A 19,915-nucleotide genomic window follows, 5' to 3' on the forward strand; every position below is an offset into this window, starting at 1 on the left:
CAAACAGAAAAGAGAATCACCAAATCAAGTACAGTCCTCAAAACTGACATAACGGAGCAAACATTGACAGAGACTGAACCAAGATGAGCCACAAAAATAGGATGCACCTGGAACAGGATTGCTTCTCAAACCTTACTAAAAAGAGACAAAATGGAGAGGTCTGCAGGAGTGTTTGGTTTGGCACAGTCAAATCAATGCTTAAGGTTTGAAAACCAGAAGAAAATGCTACAGTAGACCCTCCATTTAACAGACCCTGACTTAATGGACTTAGGAAATAATAGATGCTGCTCACCACCCCTCGCCCCATCCCAAAATAAATACCACTGACTTACCAGAGCCACTGCTGGAGCAGCTGGGGCTGCAGGGGCAGAGGAGACCTGCAACCCTGCTCAGCAACACACCCCTACAGCGCTGCCCTTCCACACACTTGGGCCCCAGGAAGCTGTGCAGATGTGCTGGGGTGCTGCAGCAGGGTGAGAGAGCTCTCCTCCACCAGTCCAGTGTGAGCAGAGCACGTTGATGCCCGGACACCACTGCCTGCAATGATTTTTTCCAGGCATAAAGGGCTGCTGACGAACAGGGCTTTTGCTGGCAGAACCATGTCTACACTGCTTGTTTTCTGCCAGCAGCCTCTGCCAACAGGGTGAGCTCACATGGATATGCAATTGAGCAGCCCTCCTTTGCATCAAGCTGCCATCACTATGGCTCAGCGTAGACTCAGCCATAGGGTTTTTCTACTCTAAGAAACTGGTTCTAACTGGGAGAATGACATGCCTTCACAAAACTGATACCATTAGACACTAGGAGAGAGATTCATTAAGATAGTGCACAGGGACGTGAATTACACCATCTTCTGATAGCTGAGTCCCGTGAACTCACCTCAATGGAGTGTAGGTGATGTTACTACTTCCTCCTTCCAGTACAGTGGCAAGTGGATGCTTCCTGCCAGCAGAACTGTGGCCCAGCTCCTCAAAGTATTTTGCTATCTAATGCCTTTTGAAACCAATGGCAGTCAGTCACCTAAACAGCTTTGACGATTTGGGCCTGTGCCCTCATTTCTGTCATGATCAGACACTCCACACTGACCAACAGCATTCACTTGTCAGGCTGTGCTAGTGCAACCCACATACCTATGTGTGGTTCTGTCCCATGTAGTGACACCTAGACAACGTCACAGAGAAAGAACGAGTGTCCTCTACATTGTGCCCCAATACATTCTTGATGGTAGCAGCAGAAGAGGCCAAAAGCAGTTCACTTTCCAAGCTGTGCCCTGGGCTCAGCCACTCTGTTAAGACTGCACCCAAAATATGATGTAATATGGTTGCCTGTTAGAAAAACAACCCATAACTAGAGACAATGGGTTCATTTCAAATAAAACACCCAAACTGCTGTGAGACTGCAATTGTCAGATCCAACCTAGTCCCAGTTTGAACCTCGTGCCTTAGACTGTGTCTACGCTGCAAGACAAATTTGAATTTATTAATACCAATTTTGTAACGCTGGATTTTATAAATTTGAATGAGAGTATCCTCCCCTCCCCGTGTGCTCTGCACAAGTTGACTTATTGCTGTCACACTCAATTGGCAAACATCAACTGCTGCAGCAGTGCATTGTGGGAACCTACCCCACAATTCCCTTAACCCTGTAGCATTCTGGATATTTTTGCTGGTGCAGCATAGGAAAAAATTTCTCTGCAAGTGGTTGTGGGTATTTGACAACATCTTCCCACATTGCCCTCCATTCCCCTCCCATGGTAAGCAAACATCTATTTTTCCAGGCAGAAGGCAGGAAAAGTAGGGCATCAACAAAGATCACCACATTAACAGAAATCTCTTTCTTCTGTAACTGAATTGCTTTTTAAAACTGTAAGTGAATTATCAAAGATTTTACAAAAAGCAGCATTGTTGTTGGTATCTGAGAAGCTGAATGGCCATTTGACATCATCCCTGAAAATCTCCTTTGGCAGTAGGGTGTGGGGTCTGTGGCTTGAGGGCCACTTGAATTGTTCCCCTCAGGTGGCGGCCAGGCCCTGCAATTTGCAGCTACCGGGAGGATACTTCCCTTGGCAACAGCTAGCCCCCAGTGTCCGTATTGTGGCTGGGGGCAGGTTGTGTGGAAGGCCAGATGAGGTGTCCCCACCAGGCATCTGCAAGTCCCTGAAAATCTTAGACACCAGGGGAAACTTCCCCTGGGTGGCAGCAAGCCCCTGAAAATAACATTGTTGGGGGTGGGGGGCCAGTTGAAGTAGTCCCCCTGGTGGCAGCAAGCCCCCAAAAATCTGAGCTGCCAGGGGAGACTTCCCCCAGGCGGCAGCAAGCCCCTGAACTATTTTGCTGAGGGGCCAGTTGAAGCAGACTCCCAGTGGCAGCAAGCCCTCCAAAATCTTTCCTGCCCTTGGAGCCCTCACCATGTGCAAGCCAGGATATGGCGCTGCCCAGAAGCATGGTCAGCCCCAAACGGCAGGCATGTCCTTTTATTGGGTCGGGGGTTAGCCACTTGATGTTGGGTGCAGAAAAGACCCCTAACTATGTGCCACCTGGGGGGTAGGAAGAAAGGGGCCTGCACAAATGTGAACTGCTGAGAAGAAGTTTCTCAGCCTCTCACAGAAGCACGACCCCCCCACATCCAAGAGCCCAGCTGCCTTGTGGTGTGGTGGGGCAGCGGCTGGTGCCATAGCTGGTGCCAGGCAGTGCAGAAAAAAATGCCAACTGCTCAGCTAGCAGAGGTAGACACAGAACCACAAACTCCATGTTGTAGCTATTTGTAACAGGCAGATGCACTCACTGCGCTAATAGAAAAGAAAGAAAGAAAGAAAGAAAGATGTTTCTCAGACTCTCATACAAACATGAGCCAACAGCCACAGGCTTCCTGGTCCCAAAATGAAATTCACGGTCTTCCTGTTACCTAATTCCTGCGTCCCTGGAGAGCAGCGGAGATGGATGCGGCCAGAGCGGAACACTGTGGGGCATTGTGGGGTACATATGGACGCCTCTGCAGGCTAATAAATTCAATTTTAAGACATACCGCATCCACACTGGCCTTTATATGAACTTTTAAATTCTAGCTTGATGTTACACCCAGCCGGTTTCAATGACGTTATGATATTAATATTAGCGCTCCCTAAATTGAGCTAATGATATTTACAGTGAAGACAGTCACATTGTAATATCGCGTTAACTGCATTAAATTCAAATTTATCTTGGAGTGTAGATGCAGCCTTAGCAGGGAAAAACAATGTATTACCATTAGTTGTATCCCGTTTCATCCAGGGCTTCAGGACCGAGAGCGGTTCTTTTCTAAAAAGCGGTTCTTTTCCATTGGCTTCTGGCATAGACTGGCTAAAACTCTCCAGCAATGAGCAGTAGGGACACTACACAGCATGTTGTTATGAACAATTAGCACAAAGGACTTGAGTGACTGGGGTCAGCACCATCTCCTGACTCAAGCACTAAAAGTAGGGTGCCACTTGAGACAGGGAACAAAGAAAACAGACAACAATCCCTCTTACCTTCACCCAAGAGAACCTTTATACCCAGTTTGATTGTGCTGAGCCATCCTCCGTGGACGACATCTGGTGTTTCAGATTGATTTGTAAAGGGGTGACCCATGAACAGAGGCTCAGCACAGCGTAATTGTCAACTCTGAAACCAGTCCTGACAATAAAGGCCCAGTCTTCTCCTTGGGGGACAGTCTACGTGGACAGATTGGACACTGAGGTGGTTATGGAGAGGAAAGCTCTGACAAGCAGGCACCCTCCATGGAAACCATCCCTTATGGAATCAGACTAATTCTACTGCTTACAGGACCTGATTGATCCACAGCATCAAAACTATGCCTGTCCTTATCACTTCCTGACTTCTCGTAGATCTGAGAGTCAGTTAGGCATGATTTTGAAGCTGGCCCAAAGGAATTGAGAGTTTGGAATTAAAATGAGGAAAAGGACGCACATCTTGCCTGGAAATTTCAAGTTAAAGTAGTATCCTATCTCCATCCCCTTTTTTTAAATCTGCAAACAGCTATACGAATCTTTGAGTACCACTCCCAATAAAAGCCAGGAACATGAATATTTTATACAGCTGTCTGCATACAAATGTGTTACCATTTCTTGCAGTTAAACAAAGTAAAATGCACCGTCTTATCCCAAAGCTTACCCAGGCTGAAGACTCACAACTGTCTCCTGGCATCTGAAAGCCACATTTTGAGCGTAGTCATTAGCGGACTCTCCTGTTTCCCCCAGAGCATCTGAGAATCCTGGTAATACATTCTCCATCTCCTGCAAAAAGCAACAGAGCAGTCTGTCAGCACTGGCCTACCTGATGTGAATGGTTTTGCTCTTACTAAAAAAAACAAAACAAAAAAAGCTGTAGGAAACAAAGTTGGTTGGGGGGGGGCGGGCAATGCTTTATACTGTTTTTTGGGTGGGAGGTTTCAACTGATTTTCCCCTGATGCATAAAGGAGGGACTAACAAATGCACAGCAATAATTCTGAAAGGTCCAAAGCATCACTATTCTTCATCCGACAATACTTTCCATAAGCAGATTGCACACAAAAAGCTACCAATGAGACAAATATAAAACTCATCTTCTGTTTCTGGTCATTATTTAGACACCAGACATCAAAGTGTCCTCAAGAGTCCTACAGGTACTGCTCAGCATGCTTATCTATAAATATTTGCATTTGATTCCAGACCATTCCAAGAAAGATTTCTATTTCAGGCCCCATCTTGAAAACCCTAACTCACAAAAGTAAGCTCAGTTCACATAAGGGTCCATAAGATCAGCTTCCAAATCTGTAAGGGATTTTCCAGGCACTGACTGTACTTACCCCCTAACTTTGGGATGTTTGGTAGTCCTTGTAGAGAACCACATTTTCCTATTGTGCTATCACAGCAGTCAGAGGCCCCAGCTGAAAATAGGGCTGTATTGTGCTAGATACTGTACATAAACACAGTGTCAAACATGGGGATGCCAGCTGCAGGTTCTGGATGGGAGGCACTAATCTTTGGTGGCTCCCCGTCAGCAGCCTAGTGGCACTCCCAAGCAGGCTCCCTGTCTGCTGCATGCCTACATGCCGCTCAAAGCAGCAAGCTGGAGAAGCCATGTGCTCTCTGCACTCCTTTTAGGGGTGAGGAGCTCCACATTCTGCCAGTGCCACACGCATGGCCAATGGGAGCTGTGATCTTGCTGCCCCTGCCCCCAACACACTCTTTCAACTCATTGACCTCATCACCTCACTTAAGGAATCAGTAGTGAATACCACATTTATTTATTTGCATTCTTGTGATGACTTTAATGATAGCAAAATGATGCGTGTGGTCCTGTTTGTTCTTTGTAGGATGAGAACAAAGCAGTGGCAGAACAGCAGTGTTTAGCACGCTTGTGTATTGTACTCAAAGCAAGAGATAGCCAAGGCCTTCCTTCTTTGGCTCTCCGACTCACAGGTCTGACACTATTACAGTCAGGAGCTCTCCTGCACATGTGACTGCTCCAAACAGAAAAAAACTCCTAGGAGGTACAAGCTACTCCAAAGAGATGGCTACGTCTACCCTAGAGGGTTTTGTCAAGAAAGCTCGCAGAGCGTCTACACACAAAATGCCGTTTGTCAACAGTCTATGTTACGCTACAATCATTTCATGACAGTCTGTCAACAAAACTCAGCACTTCAGCCGACAGCATCCTGCCTCTCCAGGATGAGGAATAACAGCTTTGTCGACAGTTTCTGTCAACAAAAAAGCCATGTAGAGGCACTGGGTGGGTGCCCCTCTGTCGACAGACGGGTCTTCCAATTCACTGGGCAGCCCCATTTGCTGAGTTTCCAGTTGGCCTCTCTGTCAAGAGAGCAGCCGGGGAGTCTGGCTGCTCTGCCGACAGGCCAGATTACTCTTTCGATTTGCTTTAGTGTGTAGACGTGATCTATCGACAGAAGTTTTGTCGGAAGATTTCTTCCAACAGTACCTTCTGCTGACTGATCGCTGCAGTGTAGATGTAGCTAATAAGAGGTAGGTAGTATAGAAATAAGTATCATTCTAGTATCTCCTTTTGGAAAGCTATAAATAGCTGCACTAGAACATTAGAACATTGTGGTCAACTCAGCCCTCGATGCCGTCGAACTCTTACCAGTAATGGACAAACTGGACCAGGAACCAACTGTGGATGAACTGAAGAAAGCCATCGACAACATTGCAATAGGAAAGGCCCCGGGCCAGGATGGTATACCACCAGAGGTAATCAAGTGTGCCACGGGGACACTCCTGGAACCCCTACATGAGCTACTGTGCCTGTGCTGGAGAGATGGAGAGGTTCCACAGGACATGCGCGACGCTAACATCATAACCTTGTATAAGAACAAAGGAGACAGAAGCGACTGCAACAATTACCATGATATCTCCCTCCTAAGCATCAGTGGTAAACTGTTTGCTCGCATCATCCTCGGCAGACTCCAGAAGATTGCTGAGAGGGTGTATCCTGAATCATAGTACGCATTCCGTGCAGAGAGATCTACCATCGACATGGTCTTCTCTCTGAGGCAGCTGCAGGAGAAATGCAGGGAGCAGAGGAAGCCACTCTATATTGCCTTCATCGACCTAACCAAGGCCTTCGACTTGGTCAGCAGGGACGGACTGTTCAAACTGCTCCACAAGATAGGATGTCCGCCACGGTTACTCAAGATGATCCAATCTTTCCACGAAGACATGAGAGGAACCATCCAATACGATGGCACATTATCGGATGCTTTCAGCATCAGGAGCAGCGTTAAACAAGGATGCGTCCTTGCTCCAACACTGTTTGGGATCTTCTTCGCACTCCTCCTTAAACACGCCTTTGGATCTTCGACAGAGGGCATCTTTTTCCACACAAGATCTGATGGGAAACTGTTTAATCTTGCAAAGGCTGAAAGCTAAATCTAAGGTGTGGGAAGTCCTCATCAGAGAGATGCTGTTCGCAGATGACGCTGCTGTCGTGTCACACACGGAAGACCAGCTTCAGAAGCTGCTGGACCAGTTCTCCAAAGCATGCAAGGACTTTGGGCTGTCCATCAGCCTAAAGAAGACAAATGTACTCTCTCAGGACGTTGCTGTTTCTCCATCAATCAGCATTGACAACTATACGTTAGAGGTCGTCCACGAGTTCGTTTACCTCGGGTCCACCATCACTGACACCCTGTCCTTGGAGACTGAGCTAAATAGGAGGATCAGTAAAGCAGCCACAACTCTGTCCAGACTCAACGAGAGTGTGTGGAATAACAACAAGCTGCACACTCACACCAAAATGCAAGTCTACAGAGCCTGCATCCTCGGCGCCCTCCTTTACGGCAGCGAGACTTGGACCCTGTACGCCTGCCAGGAAAAGAGGCTGAACGTCTTCCACTTGCGCTGCCTCAGGCGCATCCTTGGAATATCGTGGAAGGACAGTGTCCAACACTACCCTCCTTGAGCAAGCTGGAATCCCAACCATGCACACCCTCCTCACGCAGCAGCAGCTCTGCTGGCTTGGCCATGTCCACAGGATGAATGATGGAAGGATCCCAAAAGACATCCTCTATGGTGAGCTAGCCTGTGGCAAAAGGCCTCCCAGATGCCCCCAGCTGCACTACAAAGATGTTTGCAAGAGACCTCAGGGAAGTAGACATCAAGCCAGACAGCTGGGAGGAGCTGGCAGATGATCGCAGAAGATGGAGGCAGGAACTATACAAGGGCCTTCAGAAGGGTGAGTTGAGGATCACACAGCTAGCAAAGGAGAAGCAAGCCCACAGAAAACACAGCAAGGACTTGCCAGACACCCATTACACATGCAATAGATGCAGCAAGGACTGCCACTCTCATGTGGGTCTTCACAGTCACAGCCAAAGCTGCAAATGAGGATGCCAAATGGAACTACGAAGGGCACGATCCATAGTCTACGTAGACTGAAGGATGCTACTACTACTACTACTACTAAATAGCTGCACATGGTTTGTATGGAAATCGAACCATTAAAGCGTCAGGGGCACACAGCAGTGCAAGGCTTCTTCCAGCAACATTTTTACTTCAGGCAGGATATCATGACCTTAGGAAAGGTTTGCCTGACACAAATTATTTGCTTCTCTCCTGCTCAGAGCACTCAGTTTCCTCTTCACCTCATTGATGAGTGGCTATGCTATGACTGTGTCACAGAAGGGGCTATTAAAAATACATCTTTGCATGGATGTAGGGTTAAGGCCTCAGTGAGAATTTCATGCCTTATCCACCCACAACTGGTGCATTTTGCTGTAGCTCCATTATTCAGTACTCTGACTCATGTGTTTAAAACCACAATACCAATGTTGAATTAATAGGAATGATTTTGCACTTTTGCTTTTCATTTTCCATTGTATTTCCATTTAATTTATATCAAAGTACCTAATTCCATGTAGCAGTTTCCTGTACTCCTCTCTTGTGATTTGTGCCATTTACTTTTCTTAGTCCTTCATCGTGGTGATCACACTGAGAAATAGGACTGTTATTTGCTCTACTTAGAAGTGGGTGAGCTCAGTGTTACTTTATACACCTCAGTATCAGTGAAGAATGTAAGGGTGAATCCTTTTATAATCCAAACTCATATTAATGTGCATCAAAGAGGAGCTACAGAGGAAGGGGATTAGTTAAAAAAAGCAGACTGACTTCCAAAACCTAACTTATCATCTTTCCTCTTCATAATATGCGCTGTGCATGCTTCATTTTGGCATTCCATTGACATTTGATTTATAATAGATTAAATACTACAGAAAAGCTAAAGTGGATCAGGGAAACACACAGAACTAGACCATATGAACCATTTATACATCCACAGTTTGCAAGGCTGGAGAGGACCATTGTGATCATCTACTTTGACCTCCTGCTGACATCTGTCCATAGGACTTCCCTGTATTAATTCCTGCTTCAAATCCAATAGCTGTGCTTGTGTTAAAACAGATCTTTTAGAAAAGTGTTCAATATTGATTTAAAACTTCCAGTTACTAAGAGTCCACCACAGCTTTGGGTAGGTTGCCCCAACGATTAATTACACCTTCTGTTAAATATTTGCACTTTATTTCCAGTCAGAATGTGTCTCGGTTCAACTTCAGTGCTTGTACATCTTTGTCTGAATGATTGAAGGGCCATCTATGGTCAAACTTCGAATCCCCAGGTAGGTTCTTATATAGTCTGATGAAATCACACCTAAACTCCCCACCACCACCCATGACATACTCAACCTGTGAGTTGGAGATGTAAATTCAGCTCCTGTGCTTGATGTCCTTGTCCAGATGCTCCAGAATGGATTTGCATTAAGGGAGGGTAGGTTGTAATGCCACTCTGCCCTTCCCTTAGGCTTCCTGTTAGGGGCATGTTTATTGCAGGGTCTTCATAAGATCACAGAAAAAAAAACTATAGATTTTAAACAGAAGATAGTTTTTGTGTAAGTGTTGAGAACTGTGAAACGGCATTTAATCAAGAATTATATATCAACTACTGAAATCTACAGTATAGTTTTTTAAGAAAAGCACCTACAGAAAGGCTATTATTCCCTATTAAATTTTACAGTCTAATTCCTGAATTGTGTGTGTAAAATTGTCTCTAAGCCATTAGTCCCCTGATCCTCTCTGGGCACCAGGCTTGTCCACAGCACAAATCAGAGCCACCTATAGGTGAGATGCACTCCCTTAACTCCCCTCAGCAAACACATAATTACTTCACATAGGCAAAGTATATAATTGAAGTTAAAGGCAAGCACCCCTACTAAGGCAGACAAAACAGCTTGAAACAGCACTACAGAAGAAACACCGACGTGCTTATATCAGATGACAATGAAAACCGTCTGGATAAACGGATGTTACCCGAACTGATGGTGACTGATTAAGAGCTGATGGAGCACAATGCATAGAAATGAATGGGAGAAAAGTCCTATAAAATGTGTGGTGTGCTGCATGGATCTTCAGCTCTTGTCAAGCTTGGAGCATCGAAGCCGACCGGCGGAAGCCCTGCTCCCCATTTCCTTACATTGACTCATCTGGCCAGTGAATAGATGCAAGCAACAGACTGGTAACTATAACATCGACAAGGTGGTATGTATGCGTGTGTTTGTTCAAATATGTGAGTACAGGGTACATATGCATATACTGGAATAATGTTACATTATCCATAAATGTAATGTTTTGCCTTATCCCCTGAGAAAGAGCCCAGTAATTATTTTAAGTATAACAGCCAGATTTTCAGTAGCGCTCAAAGCTAAATAGCTCTCACCACTGGCAACAACAGGAACTAAGTGCCAAGGTCTTTCGAAAATGCGATCACATAATCAAGCTGCATTGTCAGGTATTCTAGTTTGTTCTCTCTTCTACTCCCTTGCGTGCAAGTTTCTTACAGAAAAATAATTCTGTAAATATCTATTTGCCAATGCATGTACCATTTTTATTTCACTCTTGAATGAGACCTTATTTTTCCAACATTTACCTCTGCCATTGCAACTTGTGTTCAACTTCACCTGTAACTTCTGCCCCATTCTTCTAGGAATACAGAGATACCACTCCATCCTCACAGTCTTTCCACCATGATAGCCACGCAGCTGGGTGTCTGCTGGTGGAAATTTACATATAATCTGGCCCAATACACAGAGATTGTGGTGTACCAAATAAGTGCACAAATTTTACCTCTCAATCCCAATAATTCAATATCTATTCTGTTATTGAAGAGCTAAATCCCATCAGGAACATCTCAAGGTGTTGCAACTGCTAAGAGCTTAGTAGATACTAACACCAAGATGGGGATGATAACCAAATCTCTGGTATGTCAAAGCAAATTTTGTATTTAGATACTGTCATAAAGTAAATAAACAAACAGCTTCCCACTCATTGTCAGAGTGAAATTGAGATGATGGTATCGCTAAAGGAACATTGTGTAGCAACAGAAAACAGGGAATCACTTGAGCTAGAACAGCTTAATCACTATTTGGAGATTTTTCAAACACAAATAGGCAACGCAGCCAGTCAAATGCACACTTGCTGCCTCATGTGTACAGTTAAAACATAAGCAGTCCTGTAACACCTTAAAGACTAACAATTTTAAACTAACTGACAAGAAGGTAAGAGATCAAACATCTTGCTACCTTATTTTATGCCCTTCTGTTTAGCTGCTTTTCCTGATCTACTTCCCCTTTTGTCGTTAGTATTAATCTGGTTACCCACACAGAGTGTCACTTCCAGCTGCAATGTGGACATACCACGAATATATTTCCACTAATTTTTCATTCCCACTGACTGGAATAAAGGGATATGTAATATCTTCCAGCCACTCTATGAATGATTTCCTAATAACTAAGGACTAATAAAACATGACAGTCAGTGGTTTGACTTAGACACCAGTTTAGATCTCTAGCACTAGCACATAGCTATATTTAGCCAGGAGACTGAAGTTGAAATGTTGGCAGAGGTTGCTGTAATTCAAAGAAGTTGTTTACTTTTGCTTTATTCTTCTGGGATCTAGAAGTGCCTCTCCCATGGTAGAATATTAGGAATGCTTTCCAAAAATGATCTGTTCCCATAAGAAAATAAAAGCTATCACCAGGAATATCCATGTAGCACTTCAAGAAACGTTACCACTGACGTTGCATCTGCACAGCCTCCCCTTCAAAAAGTGGGAATTAAACACAGGCACAAAAATCAGTAGCACGCCAGCCTCATGCCGTTAAATATCCAAGGAGATAACACATGCCTGGCTCAGTCATGTCTCCTGAAGCTAGCCCACTTTATGGGAGAGAATGGAGGTGAACTCTGCAAGCAGCTGTAGCAATAAGAATTATGACTATAAAACCTGGAGACAACACAATACATCCAAGGTTGCTAAGGGAAGAACGTTCAGTGCTAGGCTTTACTATAACCTTCTGAGAAATTGCAGACTGTTTCCACTAGTACAGCCTGTCAGTCACAGCCTCTGGGCAGGGGTTTGGGACCACTTCATCATGCCTGCCTTGGGACAGTAATAGAGAAGTAGCCACGTTAGTCTGTATTCTAACAAAACAAAACAGCAGAAACGCAGCACTTCAAAGACTAACAGGATGATTTATCCATTGATGAGCTTTCTTGGGACAGACCCACTTCATTGGATCAATCACCTCAGTGCTCAGCTTTCCTTAGCCAGCATCCTGTCATACAATTGTCCCTTATGAACCACCAGGTTCTTCCTTCCTCACCCCCTCTGTCCTCAGCTGAAAAGGTTTGTCCAGGAGAGCATCTCCGCTTCTTTTGGGCAATCCCTGGCATTTACAAAAGGGTTCTTTCATTCCCTCATTTGCAGGAAGTACACTGTTGGGGTGGATGCCCCCAGTAACTCTGCTGCTACCCACAGGTTCTCACACCATTTGCAACTCACAAAGGTGTCTTTCCTCCATCATCACTTTTCATCAGCTAGGGAGTCGGGGTCAGCTTCAGTCTTTGGCAGGATGGACCTGGGACCCCTAAGCCACCCAGACGAATCCACACCTCCTTCCCTGGGAGCCGCTTTGTGGGGAACTCCAATTGCCCCTTCAGGTGCATGGGCTGGCCATATCCCCTGCACCACCTCCTCCTCTGCCTGCTCTATCTGGGTTAGGGTGTCTAGAGTTTCCATGTTCACTTTCCCCAAAGATTCTGCTCCTCTTCCTTCCCAATCCTTGGGTCCCAGCTCCCTTCATCAGCAGAGCTTTAGTTTTCCCTGCAGGGAGAGGGCCCCATCTGTATCCAGTATTGCTACTATCCCTACCTGCTTCCACTTAAGTCTGCCTGTCACTTCTAGGTCTATATGGTAGTGTTTCCTTTCCCCATAGATATACTCCAGGGCCATCTGTGCAGCAAGAATTATCCCATGCGGTTTTATCAGCCCTGATAGATAAGCAAGAGGGCTGAAGCTGTATCCATTAAACCGTTTAGGGCAGGAGTGTCCAACCCGCGGCCCACGGGCCGCATGTGGCCCTGGACAGCTAGTAATGGGGCCCCACAAGATCGTAAACTTTTAACATTATTATGTGATTAATATACATTAACTATATTATATATTTTATATGCAGCCCAAGACAATTCCTCTTCACTCAATGCGGCCCAGGCAAGCCAAACGTTTGGACACCTATGCCTTAGGGTTTTTCTCCCTACCTTCACCTTTCCTGTCCTCCAGCTTTAGCCCAACTGCAAAACTTGACGCAGCCACGTTCCATACCTGAACAGTGTCTGTTTTTATGTTCTGGCTGCTCACACCTCCAGCAAACGATCACACTGGCTCTACTGGTGCTCTTCAGGATTTCTCTTCCTCCTCTCTGGGCCTTTCCAGAGGAGTTCCTTTGGATGCTTCCCTACCTCTGGATCTTTACAGGTCAGCCCTCCCTTTGTAGTCTGTTTTCATGTATTCTGTAGGTAACTCGACTGCTTCATCAACCATACTAGGCTGATGTCACCTGATCCAGACTCAAAGTCACATGGAGACACTAACAAAAATTCTAGGACTAGTGAGTCCATTATTTCCCCCGCCATTTGAGTCTTGGGCCTCAGCCTATGGGAGGCACAGTCCATTAGTCTCTGGGCAAACGCTCAGGGCCACACAGCTCCAATTCATCTCACTGATCAGAAGTTTTGGAGGTATTTCTCTGTGGACAGGAGCATCAAGTCGTGAATGGCTGCCCTCACAGTCTGATAGTTCCAGGCCTGTACACCGTTCAATGCCATCTATGTCGCTTGAGCTGTGCCTGCCTAATAGGGAGCCAGCAGTAGGGCCCAAGTCACCTCATCACATCCAGTGCCTGTTGCTACCTGCTCCAATGTGTCAAGGAATGCATCGGGATCATCATCCAGGCCCATTCTATAGGATCCCAACCCCAGCTCCTAGGGGTCATCCCTCTAACCAGGTCAGTCACACCATCATATGTTCATTCAGCTGCACATCTACCAATGTAATATAAGCCATCATGTGCCAGCAGTGCCCCTGTGCTATATACAATGGACAAACTGGACAGTCCCTACAGAAAAGAATAAATGCACACAAGTCGGATATCAGAAATGGCAATGTACAAAAGCCTGTAGGAGAGCACTTCAATCTCCCAGGACACACAGTAACAGATTTAAAAGCAGCTATCCTACAGCAAAAAAATTTTAAAACCAGACTCCAAAGAGAAACTGCTGAGCTGCATTTCATCTGCAAATTTGACACCCTCAGCTCAGGATTAAACAAAAGATGGTGAATGGCTCGCTAAATACAAAAGCAGTTTCTCATCTCCTGGTGTTCATACCTCCAGATCAAGTGCTAGTAGTAGGCCTCACCCTCCCGGACTGAGTTAACCTCGTTATCTCCAGCCTTGCTGTGGCCTGCCTATTTATACCTGCCTCCACAAATTTCCACTACCTGCATATGACAAAGTGGGTCTCAGCCCACGAAAGCTTATGCTCATACATTTCTGTTAGTCTATAAGGTGCCACAGGACCCCTCATTGCTTTTGCAGATCCAGACTAACACATCTACCCCTCTGATACTTGCTCCCATCACAGGACTCCCTGTTCATTGGAAGAGTTGCTGCTTCACAATGACCTGGTCTCTTGTAAAATCGGGCAGGCTTTTTTGCCATTCTGTCAGCCAGGTTGGTAAAAGTATGTCTCTGGACCTGGTGGGATGGCTGAAAGCCTTGCGGGGCCTTCTGCATTTGCTCCTGCTGCTTCTCAACCTCCTGTTGGGTCTCTCATGTGACAGAGGCATAGTTTACATCCAGTGAAGTTTTCAACATTTTGAAGCAGCAAACACAATCTTGGAAAAACAAGAAGTATCTGCTCTCCTGAGTGGGATAGAAAGTGTGTCTGTCTCCTTTTGATAAAGTCATTCAACTTCAACCAAACCAACCAGGATGAAAACTCCTGCAGAGATTCTATACCTACTTCATCCGTTTTCCTCTGAACACTTCGAGAAATTCCAGGTTCATAAATAACCCAAGAAGTGGGGCTCAAAGTTTGTGCCAGGAGGATCAGAGAACACTGTATATTTCATGACACTATGTGAAAGGATGCTTTTCAGGACAGTGCCAGTGCTCTACCTAACAAAGCAATAAAGCAGCAGTGGCTGTTTAAACCTGATGTCATGTACCAGAAAGTTATGGAAATAACTTTTACATGGAAATTGTTTCAAAGGAATATCAAATGATGAAAAAAGCCCAGCAGAATTCTCAAGGGAGATGCTAAGCAGTAAGGAATGATATTCAAACAAGTCTTGTGTTTAGTAACAGATGTTCAAACAAGTCTTGTGTTTGTGTGCAAGACAGCACATAGAGGCAAGGCGGTAAAGGGGGCATACTGAATGTGCCTGGAGGAAGCAGAAAATTAGAGTGGTAAACATAAGAGACAATGAAGATGGTGGGGTGGGGGTGCAGCTAATGAGGTGTGGCAATAGAAAGATCTTTCAGTTATTGCAGCAGGTCCAGGAAATACCAGAGGATGAGTCAGAAAGAGAAACGATTTGCACATCCTCACTGTGACACGCTTACTCACAGCAGTGGGCAGTTGTGGATTCACAATCTAGCACTATGTTGAGGACTTCTCGCCGATTCTGCAAAATTTCCTTAGTAAAAGTATAATGAGTTCAACTGAAGTGCCACTTGCGCTAAACCCACCACCCAAATCATTGCAGAGCTGATCGGAGCAGGGATTAATAATGCTTCATTAGCATCCCTTTGTTTTTAAAACATATTCCTCCTGTGACACCACACCATAAATCCCAAGCAGAAACAGGTGAGCTTGCATTATTACCTGATTTTCATCATGGTTTTTCCCATTTTCTAGTTTTGCAATGGATTTGGGCTTTCTTAATTTTAAGTTGCCCATTTCGACCCGTAATACGCAGTCGTGGGCTGTCTGTCCCAAGTGCTGCTGGGTGTCTTGTGATGCTGTCTGGCTTTCCTCTAAGATTGCAGTGTTGGCAGCATAGTTTTCTTTGTTGTTTTCCTCTCTAGGAGAAAATAAAATCAAAGGTGTAAGGCAGGATTTTAACCATCACTCAGAACAATTCTGAAGGCGTCAGCTTTACCTGATATGTTAGCATTGCAAGGGTAAAGACATGTATAAGCTAAACATCGTATATGTTAATAAACCAAATCTCTGTTACAGACTGAAGTTCATTATTTGACCATATGCTAAATGCACAAGTGTACATTTATGTAGACAGTAATTTAAACAACTGTAATTTAGGCCCCTGCAAATTATGTGATCTCACTGGGGCCTGATCTACATTACAAAGGTAAGCTGACATGAGACGCCTGCTCACATCTCTATTCAAATTTGTCTCCTGCTGTTGTAAGCATCCTGTTAGGGCAATGTAGTAACATTCAGCTCCTTGAGTGGCTTTGAGCCACAGTCAATTTACTGTGGTCAGCAGAGCATGAGTGAAGACAGTACATGAGGTGTACCAGCCATCACTGTCCTCCAGAAGCTGTCCCACAATGCCCAACACTGACCCAGTGATCCAGGAGAGCAGAGGCCATCCCTTCTCTCTTTTTAAAACACGTTTTCCTGACTGCCCAACTTGACAGGCACACCTGGTAACTTTCCTTTCTTGGGTGCAACTGCCCAACCAAACAGGCTGACGCCCTTCTTAAACAAATACTTGGGCCTGTGGAGAGAAGAGGCTGTTCGAGTACAGCTGCATGGTTATCTACAGGCAGGGATGGGGCATACCAGGAATCAGCTGCAATGCCATGTAAAAGCAATGGAACTGCAGCAGGCAGGCCAGAAGGCTAAGGTATCACCAGTCAGTTTGGTGCCACACCACAAACCTACTGCTTTTACAAGGAGCTGCCTGCCATACTTGGCAGAGACCCCACCACCATCCCACAGAGCAACTTGGATCTCTCCAAAGAGCCCAAGAGACAGACACTTGTGATGAACATCAAGAGGAGAAATATAGGAGACATGCAATAATGGAGTCCAGCTATGCCGCAAGCCAGAATCTGCCCAGGACTCCGTCGCAGTACACTCACTCCCTATGGGTGAACCATATTCAGGGCAAGAAACCTCGGGCAAGTGTGTTTAGGCCATACAGCAAAGAGAGGTGGAGTTATTTGCTTTTCATTAGCAGCAGTTGCTTGGTGGGCCAAAGAGCAGCAGTTGCTTCATAGACATAAGGATGTATTTTGAATCCCCCTGAAGAATTTGGATGCAGCTTCCTGGAAGGTATTCCGCAATCTTCTCCTCAAGATTCAGTGTTGGAAGCCTTCTCTCTCTGGTATTTTCCCACACTAGTCTTCAAAGACTTCAGTGGGCACCACAGCAGTAAACAGACTAGCAGAATATGGTCCCAGGCAACACTAGACACAAGTAGCAGCTGTGCTCTCTGTGCCTTCATTACCCTCAGGAGTGAGAAATTAGCTAAAGCCATCAGCGCCTGGGAAAAATACCTAGAGCCCTGTACTGATACAAAATTGGTATGCACAGTCATATCTGCATCTGCAAAAATGATCTGCAGATATCTGCATCCACCTCTATGGATGGGGATTCCCATTGATATAAAGTGGATACCTGCAAATTTGCAGGGTTCTAGATTTAAAATGGTATCTGCATCCATCACCACAGCCACGTCCACAAAAAAAGAGCCACAGATATAAGCATATGTGAATGCGGATATCCAAAGATATAAAGCAAATATCCATGGATATTCTGGGCTCTAAATAAAGCACTAGTGCTCAGTGCCCTTAAATTGCACTCATACACATGGAAATAGAGGCCAAGATTTTATGTTTTATGCAGCCAAACAATTCCCTTCTCATAGCCTCCTTTTTCTACACCATTCCTTGGCCATATCCACCATGGCTCAGACTGGAGAGCAGTGTTGTGCACAGGTGTTCCAAGGCTGAGGTAGCAATAAGTAGTCTTGTTTAAAATATTGTGAGGGTTGGGGGGCAAAGGAATTTCTGAAACCTAACTAGCACTTTCTATTGTCAATACGCGTATGACGACACCCGTGGTATGTTTTATCATAAATGCTGCCCACACATTCCACCACACCCCCAGAATGTGTGACCATGACAGGCACAAGAAAGAAAAGGACATGAAAATATGTTCATTGAGATCCTGCAAACCAGTGCTCCATTGGACAAAGGGCCTGAAAGCGGAAATTGCAGACAAACTGGAGAAGGAAAGAGCAGAAAGAAGAAAGGCCCAGGGTCCAAGCAGGAAAAAAAAGCAGCGGATACATCAGGATATAATGGGGCTTTTCTGGAAGCCAACAAAGATACTGCAGACTCTTGTTGATCTACAGGTTCAACAAGCACAGGCTCACCTTCCTTTGCAGACAATGGAGAACTCCATTTCATCAGCTCTCTACGCCACTCAACATTTCACGGGGCACTAGAGGGCTCATCCCTACCCTAATCACACTGTATTAGTACAGTAGGATAACCCCAGCTTCACATATGTGGACTTGAGAGAGTCACAGTTATTGTACGTATAGCCAAAATGGACGGAAATGGACATGAATGTTCTTTCCCCTTGTTAAGTTCTGTTCTGTTAATTGATTTAGAAGTTTTTATTTAATGCCTTTTGTACCTTAATTTTTCCTTAGTTTTGTTTTGCAATAAAAAGCTATTTTCTGGTAAATAATTCATCTTTATTACTTCTTAACATATACTGGAGAATGCACAGCACTCCTGCTATCCCCCACTACCTGTTATTGTAGAGATAAACAAAACTCATAGGATCAGTGACAAATACAATAATTATGAACTTACAGCAAGCACCATAACCAATATTAATAAATGTGCACCAACCACTACGTATTGGCCAACAGCCCACAAAACTTCAGGAACAGATATAGCACAGTCCACACAATGAATTGCTGTGGCTGACTATTAAAAGCACTCTCTTAAGGCCTCCATCATCTGTGTGATTCCACATGCAGCAATTTTAATAGCTATTGTAGCTGGCTGTGCCAACTCAGTAGACAAATGTTCCATCTCTACCCCAGTGGCAATTTTTTTCCCATTTATTTCACAGATAGGAGGGACACAACAGGCAACTATAACCACTAGTTTTTTTTCCTCAGTGAGATTCACTCTTGTGAGTAACCACCACCATCATCCATTCAACCTACAAAAAGCACATTCAGCTGTCATTTTGCTCCTGTTGAGCAGGTAGCTGAATCTTTCCTCAGTATTGTTGAGGTGGCTGGTATCTGGCTTCATGAGCCAGAGTAGCAAGGGGTAGATGCAGTCTTTCAGGATCATTATTTGCATTTAACATCACCAGCGCCATCGGCTGATCATGAAAAAATGTCCCTACTTACAGCTTTCTGAAGAGTCTTGTGTTGTCAAAGATGTGTCATGCATCTTTCCTGACCAGCCAACAACCACATCAGTGAGACATCCCTAATAATCCACAACCACAGACAAGTAGTCACTTCCATTGATGTACTCTGGTCTGTTGTCTGTCTACCCCAGTTCCGGAGCCCCGTTGCTGTAAATCCATCCATTATGCCATGTCGTTACTGAGAGTCACAGTCCTGTGCAACACGACACAATGAATGGCCTTGCACATTTGCATGACAATGACTCCCCCCCCGTGGATTTTTCAACTCCAAAACCATTTCCCTCTGATCAGCAGCCAATGGAAGTTGCAAGCTTCCACAGTCCAATTGCCACTTGCTTATCAACTTTTAGCACATCTTTTATTCTGATGTCAGAGCATTAGAGCTGGGAAAAGTCTAGCATCCAGAACCAGGAGTGCAGCCTTTTGCTTCCAAATGTTCTGAGGCTCCTCCTCATCATTCTAACCGTTCATATTAATTCAATCTCTCCCTTCAGAATTCTTTTGAAGCAGTGCTCTGTTTTCTGCAGCTTCCCCATGAATGCCATCAACAACAAAATGGGTTCTTGCTATGTTCCATACCAATTTGTCCTCCATAAAATGGTCATGTTCCCCGCAGTGACA

General features: G+C 45.0%; 1 protein-coding gene across 2 annotated transcripts in view; it reads right to left on the reverse strand.

Annotated features, from left to right (window-relative positions):
• Positions 1–19,915, reverse strand: part of FAM13C (family with sequence similarity 13 member C) — a 79,368-nt gene that overhangs the window by 54,338 nt on the left and 5,115 nt on the right. For both annotated transcript variants that reach the window (XM_074999499.1, XM_074999498.1), the window contains exons 3-4: positions 15,746–15,944; positions 4,152–4,273 (exon numbers count right to left, since the gene is read on the reverse strand). In XM_074999499.1, the coding sequence (XP_074855600.1) occupies positions 4,152–4,273; positions 15,746–15,944 (321 nt within the window). The remainder of the gene's footprint in view (positions 1–4,151; positions 4,274–15,745; positions 15,945–19,915) is intronic.

The sequence above is a fragment of the Carettochelys insculpta genome, chromosome 7 (genome assembly GCF_033958435.1).
Source record: "Carettochelys insculpta isolate YL-2023 chromosome 7, ASM3395843v1, whole genome shotgun sequence".
Classification (NCBI taxonomy): Eukaryota; Metazoa; Chordata; order Testudines; family Carettochelyidae; genus Carettochelys; species Carettochelys insculpta.